Here is a 24,719-nt window from a genome sequence, read left to right as displayed (position 1 = left end):
TGGGGGCTGCAGGGCTGCTGGACTTACCAAGCTCCGGAACGCTTTACCCCCCTCCCCCAATAGAATAACACCATCCCCAGATGGCGTTACCCCATTGTAGCTTATGTCCTACTATCGCAGATGTGTGGTCTGCAGATCGCGCATGCGCAGAATGGCGCCGGGACATTCTGGGACAGCAGCTGAGTATGAGTGCACATTTAACAAGTACATTGGGGAATATTTGTCTCTTTTGAAAAAAGTGTTGTTATCCTTCACCATCAACCAATCAATCGATGAGATTTATTCTAGTGCAGTATAGAAAATGTAAACACACGTCTGAATGGTTGCTATGGAGACGGCCAACACTTCCTTGGCACCAAGTTTCATAGATACTCCCTGGAAAAAAGACCGCTATACAATTACTCAGCCCCCACTCATTGTGCTACTTGTGTGTTCCCGCAGTGTAAGAAGACCTATGAGCAGAAGTGTCGGGAAAAAGAGGAAGCGGAACAGAATGTCGCACGGTGCAACAAAAACAATATGAATCAGAAACAACAGGACAAGGTATTTGCAGTACATGTCGACGGCACTTTGCGGCTGCGACCCCCATACAGCGTGGGCGGCCATTTTGTGGGCTGAATCTATAGTCACAAAGATGCAGCCTATGAAATGACTACACACTGCAGTGGCATAGCTGTAATGGGTGCAGGGTGTGCGGTGTACACGGCCCCTGGGTCCAGGGGGGCCCACTTTGTACACATTTCTAAAATACCCCTCCAGAGGGGATCAGTACGTAATCCCGCTGGACGGGATCCCGACGCCGGAATCCCGACCACACAATCCCGACAGGGGTGGCGAGCGGAACGCAGCCCCTTGCGGGCTCGCTTCGCTCGCCACGCTGCGGGCGCGGTGCCTCGCTACGCTCGGCACACTATTATATTCTCCCTCTATGAGTGTCGTGGACACCCACGGAGGGAGAATATGTCGGGATTGTGCCGGTCGGGATTCCGGCGGCGGTATTTCGACCGCCGGGATCCCGTCCAGCGGGATGTTGACCGCATCCCCTCCAGAGTCCCGCACCGGGCGGCAGCAGCGCAGCACAAATCACTGGGAAAATGGCTCGAGCATACGCAGTAGAAAAATCACCGGGAATATGGCCGCTGCGCCATTTTCCTGGAGACCTGCACAGTGCACTAGTGTGTCTACTAGTGACCCTAGTGCTCAGTCTGCTACCCTGCCAGCTAGAGAGGAGAGGGACTGGACGGGGGCCCCCCTCTTCTATTAATAGCCCCTGACACATTGCCTCCATTTTCTTCAAGTGTACTTCAAATCATCATCCCATCCCCCATGGCAGCTGGTCAGCAGCGGGGCAGGATGCAGGAAGCTACCGCATATGCACCAAACCCTGGAATGCAATAGATTCTGGGGCTTGGACGCGGTGGGCGATGACGTTGCCCAATAGAAGCCTATGGGCTTATATATCGCACTACAGATGGTTGATGCTTGATACATCCCACCCACAAATTGAAGGTACAGAAAAGAACCGTTTTACGGGTGTTGGGTGTGTATCCAGAGCTACGTGCGAGTCATAAATTTACACAGACTGGCGTAATTCAGAGATGGAGGCAATGGGCAGCAGCGATGCTAAAATACTCTAACGCCACCTGCATGCATCGCTGAGCCGAGTGCTGCATCCGAAGACGCAGCATCGTATCACCATGACGACCGTCGGTTGCACCCATTTTGTAGAATGCTCCCCGCCTCTCGCTGCCCCTGCTCATATCAGTCATGCCGCTGCCATCACGCGTGCGCAGACCCACAAACATCGGAGGTATACGTAAACCTCTGAATCAGGCCTGCGTAGCTATGGAAACAGACTCAGAATAGTTACTGTATGGTAATCAGAACTGGTGACATTTGATCTACACTGAGGGCCGGACAATAGACCCAAGATGTCCTCTTTGATTGTCACCTAGATTTGTGGAAGTTAAATAAGTTCAAAAGTCATTTGGCAAGACTGCGTTGCACTACAAATAAGTGAATGCTCTTATCATAGAACCTTGATCTGTATTAGGGTTCTACGTAACAATGGATTGAATACTTAGGTTGGTTATTTTACAAGAATGTCAATAGTCAGAATGTCTTTATCTGGATTTTCAACACACTGTGAGAAAACCAGTTGGACATATATACAGTATGTTAGGCGAATACTGCAGTTTGGGTAGAACTGAAGGTGGGGTGAAGATGGAGGAGACTCAGGACTGTGGAGATAGAGGCCAGAGGGACTCACAGGATGGTAGATATGTATCCTATGTATTATATGGTGTTTATTGGCCTTAATGTATCCGTTATGTCATCCATGTACCATGTTATCTTCATATTCTTTCTTTCTTTCTTTCTTTCTTTCTTTCTTTCTTTCTTTCTTTCTTTCTTTCTGTCTTTCTTTCTTTCTGTCTTTCTTATCATTGCATATTTGCGGCTATTTCCCCGAAAACACCCGTTTTCTAGGGTTAGCCGCAAATATTAGGTATCACCCGAATGTTTGTAGGAGGGACCGCAGCGCCTCTCCGATACGTGATGCGATCCATCCACTCCCGCCGGCAGCCGCATCCCCCATAAGGTTTCTATGCGGGATGCGACGCTGCCAGATTTACCAGCTTTGGGAACGTGAAGCATTTCCGATATTGGCCCTCGCAGCTGCCGCCATCTGAAGGTGACGGGGGCCCATTGTAGCCTATGGGCTACTCACTGCACTTGTAGCCGGTGGAGGGTTCTCCTGGAACCCTCCCCAGAAGTAGCCTCTGTCCCTAAATGTGCTGGATCATACAACAGCCCGTTGTGATCGCATATTACAATACTGGAATGTGCAAATACTGTCACATGTGAACGTCACTGAAGGTCACTTATCGTGCGAGTATAATGCTTCCTGCTTCGCCTCTTTACCGATGTGAAGCAGGAAGCAGCAGCGCCGAGATGTAGGAAGATCTCGGATGCCAAAGCGGGCAAGTGAAAACTCCCCCCTCCGGCGATCCCCACCTGAGACTGCAGCGCATCAGCTTAGTGGTGATGCACTGTGTCGCTCCCCTGGCCGGCTCCAATGCGCATGCGTGAGATCTCGCTATTCCTGCGAGGTCTCACACGCAGCCCACAGCCGGCACTCGCCGCAGCCAGGGACAACGCTGTGTGGGCAACAACACCTGCAGCTGTTGAAGTGGATACCACTGTTCTCCCCCATATCGGAGGATCATACATCTCCTCCAAAGTCAAACACAGCCTGTAACATGGCAGTTAGGAGCTGATTGGCTGGTACTTTATCTCCCGCCACGTTTTCTCTCTCAAGGGCTTAGTACATAATCCCCAAAGGCTTTTCTTGTGAACGGAGCAGTGCAGATGCTTAAAACTGAGAATACGGGCGTATAGTCGCATTAGCATACGTTCCCAGTGCGCCGCAGGAGTCTGAAGTTGTATTCGCACAACTTGCGACTCAGAATCAGCCGCTTCATGTGTTTCATTCAGAAGTATTTATTGATGGTGGTTGGAATAAAACTTCACTTGTCTGCTTTCAGTTCACTTTTAATAATAAACCCTTTTTGTGTGGCAAATTTGGCTAGATTGTCCTCGCTGCGAGAGGAGAAATAAGCAAACTAATGGTATTTTCTGGAAAATAAAAGTATTTTTTAAATAACAAGGTATAATGACTACTTGTACTGCATAAACAATTCTGAATTAATGTTGGAATGTGATCAATCCATAAAGTGCTAATTTAGGTTTAGCAGCAAAGGGTTAAAACATGCATCTGACAGTCCTTTCCTAGTGGTCTCTGTATAAATCATCTCCTTTTCAAAATCTCTCTAGAGTGTAGACCAGTATGGCTGCTAGTAACACACACAGCCGTACATCTCTCAGCAAATCATATGATGCACAGAGGAGATTGAGCTCAGAGGGTTGTTCCAAAGCCTTTCTGCTCACTATATCATGTGTCATGTGACTGTGGTTTCCATGGTAGTTAACGAGGGTTGTTGTAACAACCCTTTTTTTGACATCTTGTTCTAATATAGTGGAAATGGTGCCCCTAAGATACCAAAACAGTAAAGGAAGTGTTTAATAATAAAATATTCAACATTATTAAACACAAATCTTACTTGGTAATCTAAAAAGTAGAAAAGTATATTGTTTATTATAGGCTACATCCCACAGCCATGTTGGTCCCCCCATGCCTAGTTGCATGCATGCAGTAGTGTTGTCTGTGCCCTTCCCCCTTGGCCTTCTGAGTCACATAAATAGGACATATTCCCGTGGGCGAGGCACGGACAACACAGCTGCTGCCCTGTAACAGGCGATGGCAGTAGCAGATATAAGGGCAGCATTGGGGGGAAGCTGCACAGCCAGGGCCGTGCCATTAAAGCTTAGTGTTACGTCCTGAGCACAGTTACTGGGTAAGTTTCTGTTCTGCCTTGTATTATGTGTAGAGCCACACCGGTGACATGTACATTTGTCTTCTGTCATTTGTCTCAGATTTACACAAAACTGGCTCATTCCAAGGTAACCGCGGAAGATGCTGGTAAGTGTTATAGTACATATTACACGTCCTATTATCATTTCACTCTGAGTTCACTCTTGCGTCAGACGCACGTCCAAATGCAGTTGGTTCTCATGCCGAGAATGAGCCTAAGAAAGTGGTCGCATATAGGCCCTCATTCCGAGTTGAACACTCGCTAGCTACTTTTAGCAGCCATGCACGGGGGAGTGTATTTTCGCTTTGCAGGAGTGCAAACGCCTGTGCAGCCAAGTGGTAGCAAACACATGTTGCGCAGAACAATACCAGCCCTGTAGTTACTTATTCTGTGCGATGATTGTTGCGACGAAGGTCCCGGTATTGACGTCAGGCACCCGCCCAGCAAACGCCCGGCCACGCCTGCGTTTTTTCAAACACTCCCAGAAAACGGTTCGTTGATACCCAGAAACTCCCACTTCCTGTCAATCTCCTTGCGTCCGCCAGTGCGACTGGAAGTGTCGCTAGAACCTGTGCAAAACCACAAACCTCTTTGTACTTGTACGATGCGCCTACGCATTGCGGTGCATACGCATGCGCAGATTAGCCCCGTTCTGCCATGATCGCTGCGCTGAGAAAATCCGTAGCGAGCGATCAACTCGGAATGACCCCCATTGTGCAAATGCCATATCAAACATGCCCGGAGAATGGAGGTACGAGGGGCTCTTCTTATGAAAAGTGCTTCTAGCATAATCAAAAGGTAGCAAGCGGGATACTGCGACGGGACTGAAGAAGAAGAGACCTTAACCGGATAAAAAGACCAAATATGGTCTTTAGTTTCCATCAGCGCTATCTCTTTAAAGTTATTCCATTATATATGGCGGTGTCTGACACCTTTGCAGCGGTTGTGAGACTGCAAGTACTAGTGTCCTATCCTGATAGAGATTATTGTTACCTAGGAGACTACAAATCACACTGAGCTTTAATTTTGGTGGCTTGTAGCTCTTGTCTATGCTGAGTGATGTAAGCATGTGAAGCTCCGCCCCCTCCACAGCAGTTATCTCAGATACTTAGGCCCAGATTTATCAAGCCTTGGAGAGTGATACTGTACATTGCACGGTAATAAAGTAGCAACCAATCAGCTCCTAACTGTCATTTTTCAAACGCAGCCTGTAACATGGCAGTTAGGAGCTGGCTGGTTGGTACTTTACTTCTGTGCAATTTATCAGTCTCCAAGGCTTGATAAATCTGGGCCTTAGGGGGACATTTACTAAGCAGTGATAAGAGCGGAGAAGTGAGCCAGTGGAGAAGTGGCCCCATCAACCAATCAGCAGCTCTGTATCATTTTATAGTATGCATATTATAGATGTTACTTCAGTGCTGATAGGTTGCCATGGGCAACTTCTCCACTGGCTCACTTCTCTGCTCTTATCACTGCTTAGTAAATGTACCCCTTAGTTCAGTAATTCACAGGTGGTGATATTTACATCACCTATAATGGGTTGGCTTATTCTTTAAATTGTCTGATGTATTTTTCATTTGTTTTTGTTTTTTCCCCCCCTTCAGATAAGACATATCAGCAAAGTATAAACCTCCTGGATAAAATTCGGGAAGACTGGCAGACGGAGCACGTTATGGCTTGCGTGGTAATGTACAATTAAATCTTTTTCCGGATACTATGTCATTGAAACAAATATAGAGAACTAGAAAGACGGTTGTGGAGTTGGGTGCACAGTATCAATTGATAGGATTGATTATCAAATTTAAAACGTAACTTTTATTACTTCTATTAATATTCAGAAGGTCCTTGTCTAGGGACGCATACAGCAAAATATAAAGGTTAAAACATATGACAAATACAGACACAAGTGATATAGAAAGGAAAATGTGAGAAAGATTCTTAAAAAGTGGGATCACTACAATGACTCCTGCAATGAGTATAATTGTTTATATATAGGACGTTTTCCACTCAGGATATAGCTTAAATCACATTTATTAGTTCTGAATATATTAGATATCATGTAGAGCGTTTAGGTATAGCCACAGGTGTGATATATCCCCTTATAGATGACTAATGGGCGAATCCATGCAGCTAGAAGTGTATATGTTTGTCAAAAATTGACACTAGCAGGTTCTCACGGTACTCGCACTATATTTTTATTAGAACGTTCACACAAATGATGTGCACAGGTAAGTATACTACAGTCCACACTTAATTGAAAGTGAAAGGAAAAATGTGTTACAAAATATCCTGGGACTGATCTGGCACAAAAGCAACAATTGTTGCAATATCAATTCATATAGTGAGACAAGGATTCATGGGGATGTTGCTTCACTGATGTATGTGGTATTGACAAATCACACACCCTGTATACACTTCACTCTAACCGTTGTTGATGATACATATGTGCTATACTAGAAATGCATCATTTAATTTAATTAGCTGTGACACTGTATGTTCAGTGTGCTGTAATACACTGCGGGAGTACCAAGATATTGAAAGAACATGTATGTATCTTTCAACGATGTGTAATAAGGCAGTATTCCTAATACCCTGAGGGGTCAGTTCTCCCAATTTGGGATGAGTGTACTCTCTAAAATAATTCTACTGGTTGTAAATATCACTATTGCTGACTCATAGACTGTAATATACTTGTCAGACAGGGCTTGGAATATTGTTGCTGCTTCTTGCTATTTTACACTTAGCCATGCACTAATAATTAGGCATAAGGTAATTGCAACATATTAAATACTAATGTAGTAATCCACATATATATGTTGCTATACACAGAAGCAGTTAATTACTCTCTGTGTTGCAGCAATGGCCTGAGGTAAAGGCCCTTATGAACCAGGGCTTGGAATGCTGCTTCTGCTTCTTGCTATTGTATTATAAGCAGTGCAACACTAATTATGCATGAAATGATTGCAACATATTAGACCATTATTTTAGAGAGTACACTCATCCCAAATTGGGAGAACTGACCCCTCAGGGTATTAGGAATACTGCCTTATTACACATCGTTGAAAGATACATACATGTTCTTTCAATATCTTGGTACTCCCGCAGTGTATTACGGCACACTGAACATACAGTGTCACAGCTAATTAAATTAAATGATGCATTTCTAGTATAGCACATATGTATCATCAACAACGGTTAGAGTGCATTGTGTACAGGGTGTGTGATTTGTCAATACCACATACATCAGTGAAGCAACATCCCCATGAATCCTTGTCTCACTATATGAATTGATATTGCAACAATTGTTGCTTTTGTGCCAGATCAGTCCCAGGATATTTTGTAACACATTTTTCCTTTCACTTTCAATTAAGTGTGGACTGTAGTATACTTACCTGTGCACATCATTTGTGTGAACGTTCTAATAAAAATATAGTGCGAGTACCGTGAGAACCTGCTAGTGTCAATTTTTGACAAACATATACACTTCTAGCTGCATGGATTCGCCCATTAGTCATCTATAAGGGGATATATCACACCTGTGGCTATACCTAAACGCTCTACATGATATCTAATATATTCAGAACTAATAAATGTGATTTAAGCTATATCCTGAGTGGAAAACGTCCTATATATAAACAATTATACTCATTGCAGGAGTCATTGTAGTGATCCCACTTTTTAAGAATCTTTCTCACATTTTCCTTTCTATATCACTTATGTGTCTGTATTTGTCATATGTTTTAACCTCTATATTTTGCTGTATGCGTCCCTAGACAAGGACCTTCTGAATATTAATAGAAGTAATAAAAGTTACGTTTTAAATTTGATAATCAATCCTATCAATTGATACTGTGCACCCAACTCCACAACCGTCTTTCTAGTTCTCTATATTTGTTTTGATATTTTGGTTGTAATAGGGTCGCACCCCCAGAGAGGCTTAAAGTCTAATTTAGACACATGTATATTGGGGTTTCATTGATTTATTTATCAATGAACTAAGATCGTTAATTCAGATCATTCAAGTGTGCAGATGTATCTCTCTCCCTTTTGCTTCACTACTATGTCATTGATAAAAGCAGGTTTTGGTGTCACTGTGGGTTATCTAGATGCATTTTAGAAGTCAGTCATGTGACCTGTGGTGGGGTACACTTCATCTGGGGCTGTTATACCTGGGAATACCAAATTTAATGCTGTTCCCTAGGACATTAATAATATGCTGATCTGGAACTGTCAGTAAAGTTTCTGACTCATTCGTGTTCAGAGGGGCACAGTTTGGAGTTATCAGTGACACCTATTACCTGACTTCGCAAGGGGCTTCGTTGCACTGCGCCTCCCCCCCCCCCCCCCCCCTTCCCCTCCCGCCAGCTTTCTGCGGCCGGGATCGCAGCAGCCGGTAAAACAGCCCCAACCCCCTGATATACAAATGACGCCTCACACCATAATGAATCTCGTTGTTTTATAATAAGTGTGATTTGCGCTGTGTAAATTTTTTTAAAATGTATCTTTTCCTTTCTTTTTTCCCTGCACAATATGTGTAGTTTTTTGAGAACCAGGATTGGGAGAGAATAAACTATTACAGGAACGCAGTGTGGACGCACGTCAACCAGCTGTCGCAGCAGTGTATCACCAACGATGTGGTGGGTTTAGTATTCTCTCGTCTACTAGTGATTAGGAGGAAAAAGGGATATAAAGAAATGAAGGTATAGAATTCTACCCAGACCCAGTCAATAAAATCATGGAATAGGAAACAGAACATTGGGTTTCCTGGTGAGGAAACTACTGTTCAACTTATAATAATGCATTCGGGGAGTTGTTGCTGCATTTCGGGTGGGTTATGCTTCACCTGCTCTATCGGGTCTCTACAGTGACCTGGTGCTTTGTACCATCCCCCAACCTCATGGTGCCACTGCTAGTCTTACCTGTGTGACTTTTACTATTGCCAAGATTTAAACCAATTACCATCGCTGCTAGAGCAGTATCTGTCGGTTCAGACGAGTTACATTAATGTCCAGTGTCCCAGAACTACTTATATATCGCCACTAAATGCATCACATGAACTAGAAGAGTAGCCTCCAGAGCCAGATTAAGACCCCTATGGGGCCGTAGACCATTTACTGGCAACTTAATGGTAAAACAAACCAAAACAAAACCCAGCATAAAGCATGTAAGAGTAATCTGGGCCCTACAGAGCCCACTGGGCCCTAGGCCGGAGCATAGGTTTCATATTGGATGATCCAGCTGTGGATCGTGTGACCTTATTTGCATTTAATTAAATAAATCCTAAACTCAGCGAAAAGCGACGTGTACTTTGTGTCTGTAGTCCCAGTTACAGGATGAATAATGATCAGGGATGATGAATCATGGTCACCACTAGGGAACGCAGGTCTTAGGGGGTACCACATACCTTTGTGTCCTCACATGCTGTTCCTCTAATCTTCTAGATGTGTGAAAAAGTCCGCAAAGCGCTAGAAGGATGCAGTATAGAGAAAGACGTAGAATACTTCACAGAAAATCATAAAACAGGAAGTAAACCCCCAGGTATGTCTACTCAGCCTCTTATTGTAACCTTTTCCTATGTCCGTGATGCCCACAAGTGGCCATGCCGTTGCTCATGTGGAACCATCTGATGCTCATGTATAACCATGTGATGTTCTTGTATTGCCATGCAATGTTCTTGTGTGGCCATGCAATGCTCATTTTTAGCCATGTGATGTCCTTGTGCTCAGGGCTATCTATCTATATATATATATATATATATATATATATATATATATATATATATATAGGCACACTGGGCAGCTCTTGTGTAGCCAAGCCATGCCGATGCCTGTGTGTGGCCATGCAAAGTTCTTGTGTGGTCATGTAATGTTCTTGTGTGGCCATGCAATGGCCATATACTGTACAGGTATTTGATTTTCACTATTATTGGAGTCCTGCCCAATTACATGAAAAATAAATAAATATGTAAGTCAAAATTGCATGTGTGCTGTTCACATTGTCAGTATGAGAAGATGGAGGAGTGTAGGGTAACAGCAACGATTGAGTGATAGAGAGACAAGGGGGAGGGGAGAGCAACTGATGGTGACCACAGAAACTGAAAGAGGAGACCAGATACAGTATATAAGAGAGTATACAGGTTGTGGTGTGTAATGAGGTTCATACATCCAACTAGCCTGATGCTGGTGTTGACAAGTACCTTTTCTCCACCCTTCTCCTGTCCTCCAGCCCTCTTTTGTCCACCACCCCTTTACTGTCCTCCATCACTTTCCTGTCCTCCACTCTTATCCTGTCCTCCACCCATCTCCTGTTCTCCAACCCTCTCCTGTCCTCCAATCTTCTTCGGTCCTCCACCACTCTCCTGTCCTCCAATCTTCTTCCACCCTCATCCCTCTCCTGTCCTCCAGTCTTCTCCTGTCCTCCACCCCTCTCCTGTTTTCTAGCCCTCTCCTGTTTTTCACCTCTCACGTCCTCCACCCCTTAGTTGTTCTCCACCCTACTTCTGTCCTCCACCCCTCTCCTGTTTTCTAGCCCTCTCCTGTTTTTCACCTCTCACGTCCTCCACCCCTTAGTTGTTCTCCACCCTACTTCTGTCCTCCACCTCTCTCCTGTTTTTGAGCCCTCTCCTGTCTTCCACTCCTAGCTGTTCTCCATCCATCCCCCACCCACCATCCCTCTCCTGTTATCCACCCCTCTATTGTTATCCACCTTCTCCTGTCCTTTAGCACTTAGCTGTCCTCCATCCCACAGCCGTTCTTGACGCTTCTCCCATCCTCCACCTCTCTCCTGTTCTCAAGGAGATGTGTCTAGCATAATGTATGTCTAACCAAAGCATGCAAAGGAATCACGTTTCATGGTGCAAATGCCCAGTGTAATAAATGCCAGACGTGGTCTATTTACCAGGTGGGAGATGTACTAAGCGATGATGAAAGTGGAGAAGTGAGCCAGTGGAGAAGTTGCCCATGGCAACCAATCAGCTGCTCTGTATACTTTTGTAGTATGCAAATTATAAATGTTATGTCAATGATGATTGGTTGCCATGGGCAACTTCTCCACTGGCTCACTTCTCCACTCTTATCACTGCTTAGTACATATCCCCCTAAGCCTTGGATGGAGATACAGGGCCTAATTCAGATCTGATCGTAACAGCAAATTTGTTAGCAGTTGTACAAAACCATGGGGGTAATTCTGAGTTGATCGCAGCAGCAAGTTTGTTAGCAATTGGGCAAAACCATGTGCACGGTAGGGGGGGGGGGGCAGACAAAACATTTGCAGAGAGAGAGATTTGGGTGGGTTATATTGTTTTTGTGCAGCGTAAATACTGGCTGCTTTATTTTTACACTGCAATTTAGATTTCAGTTTGAACACATCACACCCAAATCAAACTCTCTCTGCACATGTTACATCTGCCCCACCTGCAGTGCACATGGTTTTGCCCAGCTGCTAAAATATTTGCTGCTGCGATCAACTCAGAATTAGGCCCCATGTGCACTGCAGTGGGGGGGGGGGGGGGGCAGATGTAACATGTGCAGAGAGAGTTAGAGTTGGGTAGGGTGTGTTCAATCTGAAATCTAAATAGCAGTGTAAAAATAAAGCAGCCAATATTTACCCTGCACAGAAACAATATAACCCACCCAAATCTACCTCTCTCTGCAACATGTTATATCTGCCCCCCTCCCCCTGCAGTGCACATGGTTTTGCCCAACTGCTAACAAATTTGCTGCTGCGATCAACTCTGAATTACCTCCAAAGTCAACAGAGATAAAGTACCAGCCAATCAGCTCCTAACTGTCATGTTACAGGCTCGGTTTGAAAAATGACAGGTACGAGCTGGTTAGTTGGTACCTTATCTCCGTCCACTTTATCTCTCTCCAAGGCTTCGTAAATAGACCCCCATGTATTTTGTTATTTTTTTTGTACTATAACATTAGCTATTGTACTAAAAGCCACAACCAGTCCAGTGGTATGACCACACACAATACTACAGTATATCTGGGCACCGCGTGTGGTGTACAATGCGGAAGGAGAAGTGTAAAATCAGCTGTAACAATTTATTGGAATATTAAAGTTTGACAACATTTTGCATTTCTTGATGATGCAACCTGTGCCGCTGACACTGATGTGCGTATAATTAGTAGTAATCACAAGCAGTAGAGCAGTACTATAAAAGAGGAGACCCAGGGGATGTGCAGAACACGCAGAAATCGCCCTTATCACACAGAATGTGAAAGTGACATCACCGGCTGATACGCGACAATACAGGAGAATTAACTGTTCCTCGTTAGCGTAATGACAATGTGCTTATTCTTTACTTTTCAGCTCCCATCCCGTATGAAAACTTCTACAATAACCAGAAGAACTCGGCTCCAGCAATAAGGTGCAATTCACAGTATAAATTGTTGTTTTTATTTCTGGAATATTAATAATTATAATATTTAATTTTTTTCCGCTGGGGCCCAAAGTGTCTGTGTTCTATCATTGTGCCGTCGTTCCGGGACCCCGAAATATAGGGGCTCTAACGACACTTATTGCGTATCTGACGATCTGACAATCAGGGATCCCCAAAAGAGATTCCGGGGACCCAATTAAGCCCCTGCCGCACTGGCTACGCTCCTGGGGTCTAGCTGAAATGATGCATGGACCCAGATGCTACAGGGATATTAGTGAAGGCATACACATTTTGGTCCATTTTACAATACAAACAGGGCCACAGCTAACATGTATTATCATAGGAATTATTAATCCCTACACCGCGTAGGTCCAGACCTCACAGAGAACTAAAACAAAGTCCTTACATGTGTCCTGCGACCTTCATTCTATCTCTGGGCCTAATTCAGACCTGATCGTAGATGTGCTAAATGATCGGCTTCCCTGACATGCGGGGTGACGCCCAGCACAGGTCTAGTCCGCCCCGTATGTCAGGCCTGCCCCCGCACAAGTACAAAAGCCACGCACAGTGACGATGCTTTTGTACTTTAGGAGTATCTCCCTACCAGCGCAGCTCCTGGGCGCTGGCAGGGAGCTACTCGTCGCTGTAAGAGTCACAGCGGCTGCGTGTGACGTCACACAGCCACCGTGGCCCGCTCCCCGTACGGCCCGGGGACGCCTGTTTTGCCCGGACCGCGTCCCCTAAACGGCGGGCAAACGCCGCCGGCCCGCCTCCTCCCGCCCAGCGACTGCCTCTGCCTGTCAATCAGGCAGAGGCGATCGCAGGGCTGAGACGGCTGTCGGCTGTCTGGCATGCGCCGGCGCACTGCAACATCGGCACATGTGCAGCTCAGATCTGACCGGCTGCTGTGCGAAAACACACATCAGCGATCAGGTCTGAATTAGGCCCAGTGTACCCTGGTAGACCGGTATCTGCAATCAGTAATCCCAGTAGGACTTGCTTTGCTCTCCAGCCCAGTAGTAGAAATATGGGGGGGGTCTTGGTCTCCTGTCTGTGACCGCAGCATATTTCCCCAGTGTCTCAGCCACCAAGCTTCGCCCGGGCACAGTTACGGATGTGTGACAGCCACCATACAGGATACATTGCGGGGATGATTATGCTTTTCTCATTGACGTATTTACCAATGTCACGTTGTGTTTTGCAGACGGGGGGTTCAGCAGACGCCCACTACTCAGCCAGGTGAGCACTTTGTATGTTAGATATTTGCATTGTGCGGTTAGACAGTCAAACTGTCTCTATTAGGCTATTATTTTCTTATCTGGAAAAGGAAATATTTAACTCGGGGGTGTATTTAGGAATCCGAGCTCCCTTGGCAAAATAAAGGACTGGTGCCCCCCCCCCCCCCATATTTGAAATAGGGAAGGCACGTGTGCCAAAAAGGGGGCGTGGCCATTGAGTAGTACCCCAATTCAAATGACAGTACACCACAATAGTGTGCCCTACTCACATTACACAGCACAGTAATGTACAGTACATTATTCACGTTATGCTACACAGTAGTACCAGGGGCGTCTGTAGAGAGGAGGGGACCCGTGTGCAGACTCCTCTCTCGCAGCCGTCACCGCTGCTGCTAGCACTCGGAGTGCCAGAGTCTACAGTGCATGCGCAGGACTCTGAAAAATGGCCGCTGCACCATTTTTTCAAAGTACTACACATGCGCTGTAGACTCTGGCACTGAGCCACAGTCTCTAGTGCTCAGTTCAATAGCAGCGGCTGCTACAGGAGAGGAGGAGGCCTACACACAGTCACCGATGGACTCTGGAAAGGTGAGTACAGGTACTGTATAGGAGAAATGGGTGCAGTGTTTGTGTACACACTGCACCCATTACAGATACACCACTGAGTACTACCCCTTATACACATTATGCCACACAGTAGTGCCCATATATATGGGAAGGCATCCACGCTCCTGGGAAAGTGGGCATGGCCTCACAATTTTATATTATGATATCAAACTATAAATACAGTATACTGTATAATCACACCCCCTACACATGCACACACACAATTAGCAGCCTTACACACAATACAGTAGTTCTCCTTACACATACTGTAATGTCCCGAGTATAGTGTCAGATGCACATACAGTAATGTCCCCCAGTATAGTACATTACACGTAATTACCCCAGTAATGCAGTGCCAAATACACATACTGTAATGCCTCCAAGCATAGTGCCAGATACACATATTGTATGCCCCCACAGTGCCGGATACACATACAGTATGCTCCCACAGTGCCAGATACACATACAGTATGCTCCCACAGTATCAGACACTCGTATGCCCCCACAGTGCCGGACACTCAAATGTCCCCACAGTGCCAGATACACGTATGCCCCCACAGTGCCAGATACACGTATGCCCCCACAGTGCCAGATACACGTATGCCCCCACAGTGCCAGATACACATATGCCCCCACAGTGCCAGATACACGTACTGTATGCCCCCACAGTGCCAGATACACGTATGCCCCCACAGTGCCAGATACACGTACTGTATGCCCCCACAGTGCCAGATACACGTACTGTATGCCCCCACAGTGCCAGATACACGTACTGTATGCCCCCACAGTGCCAGATACACGTACTGTATGCCCCCACAGTGCCAGATACACGTACTGTATGCCCCCACAGTGCCAGATACACGTACTGTATGCCCCCGCAGTGCCAGATACACGTATTGTATGCCCGCACAGTACCAGATACACGTACTGTATGCCCCCACAGTGCCAGATACACGTACTGTATGCCCCCGCAGTGCCAGATACACGTACTCTATGCCCCCGCAGTGCCAGATATACGTACTGTATGCCCCCACAGTGCCAGATACACGTACTCTATGCCCCCGCAGTGCCAGATACACGTACTCTATGCCCCCACAGTGCCAGATACACGTACTGTATGCCCCCGCAGTGCCAGATACACGTACTGTATGCCCCCACAGTGCCAGATACACGTACTGTATGCCCCCACAGTGCCAGATACACGTACTGTATGCCCGCACAGTGCCAGATGCACGTACTGTATGCCCGCACAGTGCCAGATACACGTACTGTATGCCCGCACAGTGCCAGATACACGTACTGTATGCCCGCACAGTGCCAGATACACGTACTGTATGCCCCCACAGTGCCAGATACACGTACTGTATGCCCCCACAGTGCCAGATACACGTACTGTATGCCCCCCACAGTGCCAGATACACGTACTGTATGCCCCCCACAGTGCCAGATACACGTACTGTATGCCCCCACAGTGCCAGATACACGTACTGTATGCCCCCGCAGTGCCAGATACACGTACTGTATGCCCCTGCAGTGCCAGATACACGTACTGTATGCCCGCACAGTGCCAGATACACGTACTGTATGCCCACACAGTGCCAGATACACGTACTGTATGCCCCCGCAGTGCCAGATACACGTACTGTATGCCCCCACAGTGCCAGATACACGTACTGTATGCCCCCGCAGTGCCAGATACACGTACTCTATGCCTCCGCAGTGCCAGATACACGTACTGTATGCCCCCACAGTGCCAGATACACGTACTGTATGCCCCCACAGTGCCAGATACACGTACTCTATGCCTCCGCAGTGCCAGATACACGTACTGTATGCCCCCACAGTGCCAGATACACGTACTGTATGCCCCCGCAGTGCCAGATACACGTACTGTATGCCCCCACAGTGCCAGATACACGTACTGTATGCCCCCGCAGTGCCAGATACACGTACTGTATGCCCCCACAGTGCCAGATACACGTACTGTATGCCCCCGCAGTGCCAGATACACGTACTGTATGCCCCCACAGTGCCAGATACACGTACTGTATGCCCCCACAGTGCCAGATACACGTACTGTATGCCCCCACAGTGCCAGATACACGTACTGTATGCCCGCACAGTGCCAGATACACGTACTGTATGCCCCCACAGTGCCAGATACACGTACTGTATGCCCCCACAGTGCCAGATACACGTACTGTATGCCCCCGCAGTGCCAGATACACGTACTGTATGCCCGCATGTTGATTTTACTATTAAAGGCAGCACTTTTAGGTACTGTAGATTCACTTTTAGAGGTGGCAGCTATCCTTCCACCCCCATGTAGTTCTTCACAGGAGGGATGACCATTAATGATCAAAGAGTGCAGCAACAGCCTTTGTAATTGGCGCCAGGTCCAGCACCACACCACAATACAGACAAGAAACTCTATATACTGTACACTACACCTCCAGCAGCTGCATGCTGTGGTCGTTACTGGGCATCCCTGCTGGTGCGGAACTACACAGGGGTGGGGGGATAGCTGCTGCCTCTAAAAGTGAATCTACAGTAACTACTGCCCGTGGGTGGCACCTCTGGATGGCGCTCCTCCTCGACTGGCGCCCCTGGCGAGTGCCATCCTGGCCAATAGGAAGATACACCCCTAATTTAACTTGTCAGTAAAACTTTTTTCCCAATAAGTGAGGAAGAATATTTCTTCCCAAGTGATGGATTTATCTTAATTCCAAGTTGATCGCAGCATCAAATTTGTTAGCAGTTGGGCAAAACCATGTTCCACTGCAGGTGGGGCAGATGTAACATGTGCAGAGAGAGTTAGATTTGGGTGGGGTGTGTTCAAACTGAAATCTAAATTGCAGTGTAAAAATAAAGCAGCCAGTATTTACCCTGCACAGAAACAATATAGCCCACCCAAATCTAACTCTCTCTGCACATGTTATATCTGCCCCCCCTGCAGTGCACATGGTTTTACCCAACTGCTAACAAATTTGATGCTGCGATCAACTCGGAATTACCCCCATGGTCCCCCTTAAAGGGTAGCTAAGAAAAAACTAAGAAGAACCCTTTGGTGTTCACACAGTCTCACGGGTCTATTTACGAAGCCTTGGATGGAGATAAGGTGAAGAGAGATAAAGTATCAGCCAATCATCTCCTGACTGCCATGTCACAGGCTGTGTTTAACAGTTAGGAGCTGATTGGCCAGTACTTTATCTCCATTCAAGGCTTAGTACATAGACCTCTTTGAAAGTTATTTTAATTTTGAACCACTGCCCTGAGCAGCCTCTACCCCTCTCCTAGCGGTCAGTGGGGCGAGTCCTTCATTAGATTGGCACCCACTCCCCACACTGAGGAACTTCTTATTGCTTTTAGCTTTCAGTGACAGCCTCTAAGTTCTAGTATAACGTCGGCTGTGGGAACATGGCGTCTGGAACAAGCCTGGGGCGTTTTTTGAAAGGAAGACTGTGTTGATTAATTTGATAGGCAACACTTGTATATCTGTGTGCGACGGAGTCTGCATACAAAGCACAATGGAAGTTGGTATGGAAAAAGGCGCGGCCGCTGCATTGTAGCGCTTCAGATTCTCAGACGCACACCCCTTTTCCACCTAAATCCCGGGTCTGACCCAGATTTTTGAACATGGTTCCAACCTGGGTCAGAATCGGGACACACCACGTGTAGACCTCCGCCTTGACCTGGGTTATTCCCGGGTCGGTCCAATTTACACTGGACCCGCGTGGCGTGTTTCTGTTCTGGTTCTCCAAATGCTTTTAACAGGACTTGGGTCGGATGACCTGGATCACCCGTTTACCCTGCTCGGTTACCTGTTATTTTTTGTGGATGCTTTTTCATGGAGGTTAACCTGACAATAACCTGGGTTATTGTGGCAGTGAAAGAGTATTGCACACAGATATATAAATGTTGCATATCAAGTTAATTAGTACAGCCTCCAGGTGCGCCCCAGTCACATTGCGACTAAGAAGCATTTTTGACAAAAAAAAATATGTGAAAAAGATGCCCCGAAGCTATCAGAACCTCACGGGATCAGGCGTGCGGAGACAGGCTGTTAGGCGCCGGATGCTAGCAGAACCTCACGGGATCAGGCGTGCGGAGACGGGCTGTTTGGCGCCACATGCTAGCAGAACCTCACGGGATCAGGCGTGCGGAGACGGGCTGTTAGGCGCCGGATGCTAGCAGAACCTCACGGGATTAGTCGTACGGAGATGGGCTGTTTGGCACTGGATGCTAGCAGAACCTCACGGGATCAGGCGTGCAGAGACGGGCTGTTTGGCACTGGATGCTAGCAGAACCTCACGGGATCAGGCGTGCAGAGACGGGCTGTTTGGCACTGGATGCTAGCAGAACCTCACGGGATCAGGCGTGCGGAGACGGGCTGTTTGGCGCCGGATGCTAGCAGAACCTCACGGGATCAGGCGTGCGGAGACGGGCTGTTTGGCGCCACATGCTAGCAGAACCTCACGTTATCAGGCGTGCGGAGACGGGCTGTTAGGCGCCGGATGCTAGCAGAACCTCACGGGATCAGGCGTGCGGAGACGGGCTGTTTGGCGCCACATGCTAGCAGAACCTCACGGGATCAGGCGTGCGGAGACGGGCTGTTAGGCGCCGGATGCTAGCAGAACCTCACGGGATTAGTCGTACGGAGATGGGCTGTTTGGCACCGGATGCTAGCAGAACCTCACGGGATCAGGCGTGCGGAGACGGGCTGTTTGGCGCCGGATGCTAGCAGAACCTCACGGGATCAGGCGTGCGGAGACGGGCTGTTTGGCGCCGGATGCTAGCAGAACCTCACGGGATCAGGCGTGCTGAGACGGGCTGTTTGGCGCCGGATGCTAGCAGAACCTCACGGGATCAGGCGTGCAGAGACGGACTGTTTGGCGCCGGATGCTAGCAGAACCTCACGGGATCAGGCGTGCTGAGACGGGCTGTTTGGCGCCGGATGCTAGCAGAACCTCACGGGATCAGGCGTGCTGAGACGGGCTGTTTGGCGCCGGATGCTAGCAGAACCTCATGGGATCAAGCGTGACGAGACGGGCTGTTTGGCGCCGGATGCTAGCAGAACCTCATGGGATCAGTAGTGTGGAGACGGGCTGTTTGGCGCCGGATGCTAGCAGAACTTCACGGGATCAGGCGTGCGGAGACGGGCTGTTAGGCGCCGGATGCTAGCAGAACCTCACGGGATTAGTCGTACGGAGATGGGCTGTTTGGCACCGGATGCTAGCAGAACCTCACGGGATCAAGCGTGCGGAGACGGGCTGTTAGGCGCCGGATGCTAGCAGAACCTCACGGGATTAGTCGCGCAGAGACGGGCTGTTTGGCGCCGGATGCCAGCAGAACCTCACGGGATTAGTCGTGCAGAGACGGGCTGTTTGGCGCCGGATGCTAGCAGAACCTCACGGGATCAGGCGTGCGGAGACGGGCTGTTTGGCGCCGGATGCTAGCAGAACCTCACGGGATCAGGCGTGCTGAGATGGGCTGTTTGGCGCCGGATGCTAGCAGAACCTCACGGGATCAGGCGTGCGGAGATGGCCTGTTTGGAGCGTCTGCAGCAATGGTGTCACAGGACATACTACCTTGTATTTTGATGCTCACATGGATCTGAAACACTGCCTTCTGCAATGACCGAATAGGTGAGAATACAAAAAGATCAAAATAAAAAATACTGCATGCCCGTTAATATATCCTATAACCTGTGATGACATATTTGGTCTGGCCAATGATCGGCAATCCACCAAATCTCAATCTGCGCTTGACATTCCAGTTACCTAGGAGACCGCAAGTATATTATTCTGACCACGCCCCATGAAACTTTATGTATAACTTCTTTTCTTTGTAAATATATCTACAAATGAAGTGCACCGAGCATGGAATCACGGGGGTCATTCCGAGTTGTTCGCTCGGTAAAAATCTTCGCATCGCAGCGATTTTCCGCTTAAAGCGCATGCGCAATGTTCGCACTGCGACTGCGCCAAGTAAATTTGCTATGCAGTTAGTAATTTTACTCACGGCTTTTTCATCGTTCTGGCGATCGTAATGTGATTGACAGGAAATGGGTGTTACTGGGCGGAAACAGGCCGTTTTATGGGCGTGTGGGGAAAAACGCTACCGTTTCCGGAAAAAACGCAGGAGTGGCCGGAGAAACGGAGGAGTGTCTGGGCGAACGCTGGGTGTGTTTGTGACGTCAAACCAGGAACGACAAGCACTGAACTGATCGCAGATGCCGAGTAAGTCTGAAGCTACTCAGAAACTGCTACGAGGTGTGTAATCGCAATATTGCGAATACATCGTTTGCAATTTTAAGATGCTAAGATTCACTCCCAGTAGGCGGCGGCTTAGCGTGAGCAAATCTGCTAAAATCCGCTTGCGAGCGAACAACTCGGAATGACCCCCCACATCCATTACTTAGCTGTGTCTCTGGTATATGTTATCTAAAGTCATTGTAGTTTACAAATGTCGTCCACTTGTGTTGTTCTTAAAAAAAAAAAAAGTGCATTCAAAGGGGGGAATTCAAATGTTTGAAAAGTCGGTTGGGTGTCTGTTTTTTCCTGTCTGTTAGATAAGAAAAAACAGACTCCCAACTGACTTTTCAAACAATTGAATATCCCCCAAAGTGTGCGAAATACTTGTATGTAGCACAGACAGTGTCTGTTGTCTATCTCCCTGCGTATTCTTGCACATTACCAGCTGGTGACATTATATTATACTAATGAGCTTCTCTGTGTAATTGTCAGATGATCCCGCCTATGCGTCAGTGGGAGATTACAGAATGTATCAATAACACAGCAGGTGAGTATCCTGCATGTTTCATATACAGAGCATAGCTGCAGGAAATGTTCAGAAAGAATGACTATATATTGGGTCCTCATCGGGAGGGCTGTCCTTTGCAAATTTCTTAGTACATACTGGCGTTATTTATGTCTGTATGTACTCGATAAGTGTTGGGATGTACCACATCGAGGATGCGATGCTTAGTACATCCCGCCCCCTGTCCCATACATATATGCAGCTTGTAGGTACCTATCTGTGATCACATCATACAATTAAATCTGCATTTTGCTTAGCGATTCCATTAAATGTTTTGGGGGAGATGTATCAAATCTTCCAAAGAGGAAACGTTGAGAGGTTGCCCAGAGCAACTAATAAGCTTCTAGCGATCGTGTATCTAAATTGATAGCTCGATTGGTTACCATGGGCAACTTTACCTGTCCTCTTTAGGAGGTTTGGTACATTTCCCCCTTGTTTCCTGTAGTATACAAAGTACAGACTGATGATGACAGTGATGTCAGTCTTCTCGCCCTACGCAAGTGGACCCATAACTACAATCTGAAGGCTCTTGCAAGTCACCGGCTTTTAGTGGTCTGGGTTCAACACACACAAAGTTTGGCTGCTTTCTAGTCCCTATACATCCCATAATGCCTTGTGGCGAAGTGACGCTCATCACATGTGGTCCAGACAAGTTTTGGACGGTGATCTTATTTTTTAGGGATATATGGCAGTGTGCAGTGTACAACTATATTATCTCTTCTCTCTCTACCAGGTGACAGACTTGGAACGGATTCCGACTGGGACTACTACACTCTCTGGGGTGAAGATGCCAATGTTGTAGTTTATATCAGTAGCTGAGGTTGCAGGACGTCTAATAAATACCACATGCAGACCCAACCAGCTGCCGTCTTGGAACTTTGATAGAACAAGTCACATCTGACATAACATTCCGTTCATCAGTCAAAGAGAAAAATCCCAGCGCAACCTGGGAGCGTTTAATGAACCACAACTTTGTTCTGTTCTAATGGAAGCCAGCGATATGATCTAACGTGCAGCCCGTACATGTAACACACAAAAAGGCCATGATTGAGCTTGCCTGACGTCGGCCACCTATACCCGGTCCTCAGGGACGCAGACAGTAATTGGCAGCTCATGTTCCGCATAGTGAGGTTCAGGCAATGTACATGCAGCACATGGACACAGAGACTCGGTGACAATCCCTGCATGTTACCTGGGGGGCATAGATATATGCTGTGTGTACAGTACTGTCTTCTATCACAGTGCCCGGCCTAGAGTATCAGAATTGTTACTGATGGATAAATTCAGAAAAAAATAATTTCATTAAGGGGCTGATTTCTCAATGAGTTTTATCATATGCATCAAGTTTTAAAACTCGTTGCTTATGATAAATTGTGCTCCAACCAATCAGCACCCAACTGCCACGCGTTCAGCTCCCAGTTGTCACGCGTTCAGCTCCCAACTGCCACGCCTTCAGCTCCCAACTGCCACGCCTTCAGCTCCCAACTGCCACGCCTTCAGCTCCCAACTGCCACGCCTTCAGCTCCCAAGCTCTTAGCTGCCATCCGTTCAGCTCTTAACTGCCAGGCGTTCAGCTCCTAACTGCCAGGCGTTCAGCTCCTAACTGCCAGGCGTTCAGCTCCTAACTGCCAGGCGTTCAGCTCCTAACTGCCAGCCGTTCAGCTCTTAACTGCCAGCCATTCATCTCTTAGCTGCCAGGCGTTCATCTCTTAGCTGCCAGGCGTTCATCTCTTAGCTGCCAGGCGTTCATCTCTTAGCTGCCAGGCGTTCATCTCTTAGCTGCCAGGCATTCAGCTCTTAGCTGCCAGGCGTTCAGCTCTTAGCTGCCAGGCGTTCATCTCTTAGCTGCCAGGCGTTCATCTCTTAGCTGCCAGGCGTTCATCTCTTAGCTGCCAGGCGTTCATCTCTTAGCTGCCAGGCATTCAGCTCTTAGCTGCCAGGCATTCAGCTCTTAGCTGCCAGGCATTCAGCTCTTAGCTGCCAGGCGTTCAGCTCCCAACTGCCATGCATTTGAAAAATGACAGTTGGTGGCTGATTGGCTGGAGCACCATTTATCATACGCAATAAGTTTTAAAACTCGTTGCGTATGATAAAACTCATTGATTAATCAGCCCCTGTGTACACTGTGCTCAACGGTTATGTGGTGGTCGTGCTTCTGTTTCTCCACATATTTTATAATTGAATGACAGCCACCAGCACTGGTTCTGCCTATTACATTGACCATAAATAATTTGATTTGGCCCTGGACCACCACCCTAAGGTACCCCTGCAAGTGCTTTAAGGCACCCCAAGGTGACACAGCACCCAGTTTGGGAACCACTGGTAAGAGCCATTTGTCCAGAACCCCCTCTATTTGCATTATGTACCCCAACCTCCCTGCATCCCAGTCTGTGAGGATTGGTTACCCTGTGAAAGATTTCCTCTTGTTTTTGGCCTTTTCTTGGAATATAAAAGCACAAAATGTGCAGTGTTACCAGTGTGTCAGAGCTCACGGGAGGCTCCTCAGTCCATTCACCTGCATCAGACAATGAATAACAGTGGCCAGCACTGCGGGGGGGTGGCTAACACTGTGTGGGTGTGGCCAGAGTTGTGTGGGCGTGTGTACACCCGCTACACTATCAGCCCCTAAGGGGTAGAATTACTAAAGCCCCTAAAACAGAGGAATTGCATTATTTTATTCGGGGGGGGGTAGGAATACAATTGTAATATTGTATTTTATTGTTACATATGCTTTTGTAGCCAACCATGTAGCTGGGCCGCCTGGTCATCTTAATTGTGTCATGATTACGGGCCTGTTTATGTGTGGTGGCCTGGAGCTGTAGTCACATCCGCACCACTGATAATCTGTCCGTGCCCTAAAACATTCTGTGATACGGACGACAGCTGTGTGTGACGAAACGGTCCTCGCCTCCTGTCCATACACACCCCCAGGGCAAGCTGGCACCATTCACCCTCCCAAGATGGCCGTCACGTGCCTGTGGCGGTCTTGAGGGTGTAAAAGACAAATCACCAAATCATTGCAATGTACGTACATAGATGAGGACATTTATATAGGGAACGTCACCATCTACAAGTATCTCAACTGTTCCGTGTGTTTCAGTAATGGTCTCTTTGTGTGGTATCTCCTCTGCCACTGCCACTGTTTCCGACATACGCGGAGGAGATAGATTCTGAAGACTTTGACGTTGTTTAACATGAAAAGATGGCTGCTGCCACTGTAGCTATGGGAAACGGAAT

The 24,719-nt window shown here is 47.4% G+C and overlaps 1 protein-coding gene across 4 annotated transcripts in view; it reads left to right on the top strand.

Moving 5' to 3' along the window:
* PSTPIP2 (proline-serine-threonine phosphatase interacting protein 2) overlaps positions 1 to 22,340 on the top strand; it is a 134,330-nt gene extending 111,990 nt beyond the window's left edge. For all 4 annotated transcript variants that reach the window (XM_063958376.1, XM_063958392.1, XM_063958367.1 and 1 more), the window contains exons 7-15: positions 442 to 543; positions 4,495 to 4,540; positions 6,038 to 6,117; positions 8,972 to 9,070; positions 9,875 to 9,971; positions 12,750 to 12,807; positions 14,024 to 14,058; positions 21,410 to 21,464; positions 22,216 to 22,340. In XM_063958376.1, coding sequence (XP_063814446.1) covers positions 442 to 543; positions 4,495 to 4,540; positions 6,038 to 6,117; positions 8,972 to 9,070; positions 9,875 to 9,971; positions 12,750 to 12,807; positions 14,024 to 14,058; positions 21,410 to 21,456 — 564 coding nt within the window. In that variant the 3' untranslated portion in view covers positions 21,457 to 21,464; positions 22,216 to 22,340. The remainder of the gene's footprint in view (positions 1 to 441; positions 544 to 4,494; positions 4,541 to 6,037; positions 6,118 to 8,971; positions 9,071 to 9,874; positions 9,972 to 12,749; positions 12,808 to 14,023; positions 14,059 to 21,409; positions 21,465 to 22,215) is intronic.
* Positions 22,341 to 24,719: the final 2,379 nt, after the last annotated feature.

The sequence above is a fragment of the Pseudophryne corroboree genome, chromosome 1, assembly GCF_028390025.1.
Source record: "Pseudophryne corroboree isolate aPseCor3 chromosome 1, aPseCor3.hap2, whole genome shotgun sequence".
In the NCBI taxonomy this organism is placed as follows: Eukaryota; Metazoa; Chordata; class Amphibia; order Anura; family Myobatrachidae; genus Pseudophryne; species Pseudophryne corroboree.
Note: the sequence above shows the minus strand (reverse complement) of the source record. Positions and strands in the feature narration are given on the sequence as shown.